Source organism: Conger conger, chromosome 16, assembly GCF_963514075.1.
Source record: "Conger conger chromosome 16, fConCon1.1, whole genome shotgun sequence".
NCBI classification, from domain to species: Eukaryota; Metazoa; Chordata; class Actinopteri; order Anguilliformes; family Congridae; genus Conger; species Conger conger.
This window is the reverse complement of record NC_083775.1, coordinates 15,666,838-15,673,377: the sequence shown is the minus strand read 5'-3', so window position 1 is coordinate 15,673,377 and position 6,540 is coordinate 15,666,838. Positions and strand designations below refer to the sequence as shown.

The 6,540-nt window shown below is 52.0% G+C and overlaps 1 protein-coding gene across 1 annotated transcript; it reads right to left on the bottom strand.

Annotated features, from left to right (window-relative positions):
• Window positions 1-818: 818 nt before the first annotated feature.
• On the bottom strand, window positions 819-1,579 carry LOC133114076 (transmembrane protein 100). Its single transcript, XM_061223271.1, has 2 exons — window positions 1,200-1,579; window positions 819-903 (listed from the first exon to the last, which is right to left on the bottom strand). Exons 1-2 carry the CDS (start codon window positions 1,577-1,579, stop codon window positions 819-821), a joined length of 465 nt encoding a protein of 154 aa, XP_061079255.1.
• Between the last annotated feature and the right edge of the window lie 4,961 nt (window positions 1,580-6,540).

The following is a 6,540-nucleotide window of genomic DNA, read 5'->3' as shown; positions in this document are numbered from 1 at the left end:
AACCTGACAGGATGACAGCTCTTCCACCACGCCCCCACCCTCTGACACTGTTCCAGTGGGCGGTGAATGAGTCCATGTCCTGAAATGTCCGCCACACAGTTGCTCAAATTCAGCAGGGTCCACAGGGTAACGCTTCCCAGCGCGAAAAACAGACGCTTCGGCCGGGTGTTTCGGGCGAAGCCATCGCGGCGTGGGACGAGGTGCACGTGCTCAGACCGCTGTGTCCCGCCAGGGCAGGGCGGGGGCGGAGGAGATGCGCGAAAGGAAGGGAGTCTTTGTCGCGAAGACCCTCCACCCCCACACCAGGGAGCACCGCGAGTGCTAGACCGGCAGGAGCCGCGCTGAGCCACAACAAAACAACGCTTCCTCATATCCCAGCGCAACCTCGCTCCCCGTGGGATTCAAATTCCCCAATCCTCCCCTCTCGCACGGAATACCGCTGTTCCTCGGGATCTCAGGACGGCCGGCGGGCATACTCACACACACGCACGGCAGACCCACGCCGGCACGGCGACGGGCTGCGGGTGTTTCCGGAATGCTTGACAGTTGCAGTGAGCGTGCCGATGACGGCGGTCCAGTTCAGGCCAGGCCAGGGCTCGGGACCCGGCTCTCCAGCACGTCCCGACTCACCCGCTCAAAACCCCCCCCCCCCCCCCCCCAGCTCTGCCTTCAGCTCCTCCTCGGTGCAGACCCGGCGGGGGGGGGGGGTAAACAGGATTCACAGGCGGTGAGGGCGGTGAGGGCAGGGACAGGGGGGGGGGAGGGCTGAGCGTCTGCTCCAGGTTTTGGGTTACAGTCGCTGGCCCACTTCCCCGAATTCACGGCCGGACGTCCTCGCCGCGGCAGGAACGCAGGGAGACCACGGGCAGCCTCGTCACAAAGCGCGCGTGTGCGCCGGTCTCCCTGACAGCGCGGCGCGAGAGTTCGTAAGCGTGCTCACACATTTCCCAACAGATTTTCTCTCGCACCAGACACCTGTTTGAAGGTAGCGAGTCTGGAGGAAGCCACTTTCCAAAAACTCCGCGGTCCGTTCACGTGTCTCCCGGTCGGGCGTCAGACGGACCCCCCGGCCGCCCTCCTCTCTCAGCACTCGGCCGGGCTCCTCGGCCGACACTCCCCCCCCCCGTACCCCGCCTCACCCGCCACGCGCACTCACCCCCGCCTCCTCTTTCGGGGGGGGGGTCGGTCACACCACGCACTGCTCCGGCCCCGGCGGGGGGGGGGCCCCCTCCTTGCGTTTCCGCCGCTTCTGCCTGTGCACGGTCCAGCAGGCGGCCGCCATCATCACCAGCCCCAGCCCCGCCCCCAGCAGCACCACGGAGACGGCCTTGGTCAGCGGCAGGTTGTTGAAGGTGAAGGCCACGCCCGTCCCGGCCACGCCGATCACCAGGGCGATGAGGCCGAAGGGGAAGATGCAGCGGTACCAGGACTTCTCCATGCCCCCCGTGGCCTGGGACAGCCGCTCCAGGGACGTCAGCGCCTCCGGGACTTTGGGCGCGGGGTCCTGGCCCGGGCCGGGCTGGCTGCCGGGGGCGCCGGGCTGTGAAGGGCAGGTCAGGGAACCGGCGGTGCAGCCCATCCTAAAACCGGGGGCCTGGGGGGAGGGGGGGGGGGGGGGGGGTGGTGGGTGGGTGGGGGATGTCCCGCGAGAGGAGCCGAGGAAACCAGCGGAAAGCAGATCCGGGGCCGGAGTGAAAGTAAGCGAAACGGCCACTCCTTTCCCCTTCCCAAAAAAAAAAAAACAAGGAGAGAGGAAATCTACATCAGCGCGAACAACAGAGAGAGGCAGAGTGGAGAATGTGGAGGTTCTGAAAAGGACTCCACACACTTCCTCCTCTCTCTCTCTCTTCCTCTCTGCGACCGTCTCTCCCTCTCTCTGTCTCTCCCTCTCTCTCCCTCTCTCCCTCTCTCTCTCTCACTCTCTCTCTCTCTCTCTGTAGCGCTGGGCTGTTCTCTGCTTCGGCGCTTCCGCAGCGCACTCTCTGCTCTCTGTTCTGCTGTTGTGCTGCTCCGCTCGGGCTGGTCAGGGGAGATAAGCGTAGCCGAGGGCAGGGGTGGAGACAGAGGGAGGCGGGTGGGCGGGCACGGCGCACGCCATTGGCCGCCGCCTGAACGTGACGTAAAGCACCATAGGGGGACTTTGGGGGAGGAGCCGGAGGGGGAGGGGGGGTACATGAGTTGAGGCGCCGGGGTGGTGTGGGGGGGGGGGGGGGGGGTTGGGGGGTGGATGTAGGAATGAGAGTTAACTATTCCGGTGCTGCCTCCTCAGTTCTCTCTCTCTCCCTCTCTCTCTCTCTCTCCCTCTCTCTCGCTCTCTCCCTCTCTCTCCTCACACTCTCAGCAAACTGAAATGTATTGACTTTCTCAGAAGGAGAAATATAAATCCAGTCTCAATCTCGATGCCTTTCAGTCTTTTGGTGCATTGCTGCTCATTGGCCAAAAAACATAGCAGAGACTAGAAAGCATGATAACTCCCCAGGTGCCAATGTAACTGCCTTCAATGCCCGCATTGCCTGTAATTACCGCTTAGCAGGCTGCAGATCTCACGTTAATGAAACCCAGATCACTTTGTCACAGCCTCATTATAGGGGAGGGAGGCTACACCCCCCCCCCCCCCACACACACACACACACACACGCCATACTCGCATAATGGAATGTTAATGGAACGCAAACACGGTCCTCTTGCCATTAGCCCGCACTGACCAAGTCGTACAAGCATCTTCCTCGACATCACCAGCACCCACGCTCCACTCAAACATGTTCACACATGCTTGGCTCAATGCCAAAACCAGGGCTGCAAATCAGCTCTTCGCAGAAGGACACTTTGTATAGACGGATAAAGCTGGTGAAGCCAGTATATACTCAATTTGAGCACTTTATTTGGTAAACCTGTACACCAGATTGTTAATGCGAATATTTAATCAGCCAATCACGTGGCTTCAACTAAATGCATGAAAGCATGCGGACGTGGTCAAGAGATTCAGCCGTTGTTCGGACCAAATAGAAGAAATGAGTGATCAAAGTTATTTGACCGTGGAATGATTGTTGGTGGCAGACAGGGTGGTTTGAGTTTCTCAGAAGCTGCTGATCTCCTGGGATTTTCACGCACAACAGTCTCTAGAGAGAATGATGAAAAAAACTAAAAACATCTAGTGAGTAGTGGGCAAAAATGAGTTTTTAATGAGAGAGGTCAGAAGAGAAAACATAGTCATTATATCTGCACAAAAAATATAATTATAGTAAATTATATTACAATAACTACCGTGGCAAGCCACTATTTTCAACTCATTATACATAACCCCCTACTGCGTGGTGCCAGTTTATAAAAAATGTACTTTACATCATATTACATTTAGAAGATGCTCTTATTCAGTGTCTGTATGATATAAGTGCACATAAACAGGTTTAGACAACAAAGATCTAATCAGGTTATTAGGGTCACAACCGTCGCTGCAAATAAGTCTATCTTAGCAAGTGTTTTATTCTTGTAGTGAGACTTAAAATCTTTCCCATAAGTAGAAAATATTAGCTCGTTTTAAGTTACTGTTTGCTTGATAAGCGACATTTTCTTACCCCATTGGCAAATCTTGAAATGAGTCAAACTGTCTCACCTCATTGGCAGTATTTTTGGCTTATTTTGCAAAGAATATAAGTCTAAATATAAGACTAATTTAGATTTTTTTGTTTTTGCAGGCCATAGTAGCTGTTAATATGCAACTTACTTAGAAGAGGTGCGATACATAGCCCTACAATCATGTCATGTTCAGGCTCCTACGGGGTGCGAAGGGGAGACTGAGAATGCAGTGCTTTCAGCAGCAAATGAGTGGGAATATAGTTTTAGATGAATTGTAAGTGAAGCCAGCAAAGCCTCGGTAAAAGTTCAGCATTCGGTAGAGCCGAGACGCTTTCTGCACAGGTGTGTTTACAGTCTGCGGTCAGACGCCGGGGGACACGTGTGCGGTTTCCTCCCATTCGCACATCCTCAGCGAATCAAAATAGCATTCACGGATTGTTTAGTTCTCGTTTATGGAAAGGTGAAATAAAAGGAAAGCGTTGTGTTCAGGCAATGTAAAAAGATGCGCAGCACAGGGTGGAGCAGTAGCAGAGGAGGGGTTATGAGGGGATAAGTGGTTAAGTATCACTGAATAAAACTCCACGCACCGGCAAGGCGCTCTTCTCCTCTCACAGCTAAATAAAAATATTTCTTTCACCCGCCCACCTGCCTGTAAAGTGTTCTGCTGGTTAAGAGGCGGATATAAATTTCATAGTTTACAATTCTTCTTTTGCGTGGGCAGGAATCTTATTTTAAACTCGCCGTTACACAATCTGAAGCAGAAGACAGTTCCGCTTCATCCATCTCAGCCGTGTTGAATGGGCACCAGAAGTGAATCTATTTCTGTGTGATTTTCTCTATGGAAACCGGTGATGTAACACCGTTTAAACATTCTGATTCAGACACACACGTGCTTACACATACATACGTGCAATAATCCCCGCTGAAAAAAAAGAAAAAAAGCTGGTAGCTGGTTGACCAGTAAGACCAGCTTTACACTCAACATGGTTTGACCAGCTCAAGCTATGTTTTGAAACAGCTGGTAGCTGCTTGACCAGATAGACCAGCTCAAGCTATGTTTTGAAACAGCTGGTAGATGGTAGTTCAAACTGGTCATAGCTGGATTTTACTCCAGGGATGCATGCATACATTTTTTTTTTTATTCCTGGTGCAATTCCTTGGGAATGATGTCAGTGATGCGTGACTGGGGCGAGGGAGGGAACCTGGGAGGGGATCCGGCAAGCTGAGATAAGAAAACACACAAGTCTCGGTTAAGTGACAATTACAGCCAGTCAAAACAACGGAAACAGAGCGAGCACGTGCTGATGGACAAGGAGAAAGGAGAATGCGCGCGGTCTGAGGGGGAAAGGGGGGAGAGGACGAGAGAGGACAACTCGGAAAAAGAGAAGGAAGAGGGGGTGGCGGTAAGACGAACGGGTCGAAAAAAGAAAAGGAGGGGGGTGTCCAGAGTGAAGGAGCAGATGGATCCTGTGATGTGGTTGTTTCCATGGTTTCACGGTTGTTTTTTTCCCCATTTATTTTACCTTACCGGATCATTTCAGCAACGGGGGGGGGGGGAGGGACGGCATTCAAAACTCTTTCCGTTTTTCCAAGTAAGCCTGAGAGTGACATGAGAACGGAGATACCGCGTTAGCGGGAACTACCGCTGCTCACGCAGGGCCCGAGGGGGAAGGAAACGCAGTCATCGGGAGGACCATATCAGTGTCCTTATCACCCCGACGCACGCACAACCGCTGATGACCCTTTGCCCCCCGGTGCCTCACACTCTGCCCTACAGCCCTCAGTAAGTGTCATGGCAACAAGTAACACGCCCACCAACACGGCAGCAACACACCAAGATCACACTTTTTTTTTCCCGCGCCACCCCCACCTTTGGAGGACAACTTTAATTCAGTTAGTACATACACTGACTTTATTAGGTATTTATTAGACTTCTTTTGTAGACTCCTACTTCTGTATTCTATCCACTTTGAGCACAGTATAATGTGTTGTGTGCTCAGAGATGCTCTTCTGCATACCACTGTTGTAATGTGTAGTTATTTGCGTTACTGTCACCATCCTGTCTGGCCATTCTCCTCTGACATCTCTCATTAACAAGGCAGTTCAGTCTGCAGAACTAGAGACTAGTGTGCATGAAAATCCCTGGAGATCAGCAGTTTTTGAGATGCTCAAACCACCCTGTCTGCCACCAACAATCATTCCATGGTCAAAGTCATTTAGGTCACATTTTTTCCCCATTCTGATGGTTGATGTGAACATTAATTGAAGCTCCTGACCCGTATCTACATGATTGTATGCATTGCACTTCTGCCACACAATTGGCTGATTAGATAACCACATGAATAATAAAGGTATAATAAAGTAATATAAAATGTTCCTAATAAAGTGCTCGGTGAGTGTATGTTTGTGCATGAATCCTAATATTGCATCTACTAGCATCTGAACAAGTGCTGCACTTGTGCCAGCTTTCATTGTTGTTCATGGTGCACTCAGGCCCAGGTAATGACAACCAATTACTGTACAAATAACTATTTCCACTTGTATCAAAACCTTCACAGCTACCAGACTTTTTTTCCTCCAAGGGAGACTGCCTTTTATGCATGGATGGGTCCTATGGTGTGAGTTTGAATCTGGGACATGCCACTTGTCACCCAGGTAGGAAAGGATTTCAGAGAGCCGGGATGACAGCGTCCTGTGTGTAAACGTGTACACTGGGGTGTGTAAACGTGTCTACAGTGGTGTGTAAACGTGCACAGTGGTGTGTAAACGTGCACAGTGGTGTGTAAACGTGCACAGTGGTGTGTAAACGTGTCCACAGGGGTGTGTAAACGTGTCTACAGCAGAGTGTAAACGTGCACAGTGGTGTGTAAACGTGCACAGTGGTGTGTAAACGTGCACAGTGGTGTGTAAACGTGTACACTGGGGTGTGTAAACGTGTCTACAGTGGTGTGTAAACGTGCACAG

Coding starts and splice junctions, on each gene's coding strand:
- LOC133114076 (XM_061223271.1), bottom strand. CDS start 1,579: ATGGGCTGCACCGCCGGTTCCCTGACCTGCCCTTCACAGCCCGGCGCC. Junction 904..1,199: donor CCCCCGCCGGGGCCGGAGCA/GTGCGTGGTGTG, acceptor CCGCGCTGTCAG/GGAGACCGGCGCACACGCGC.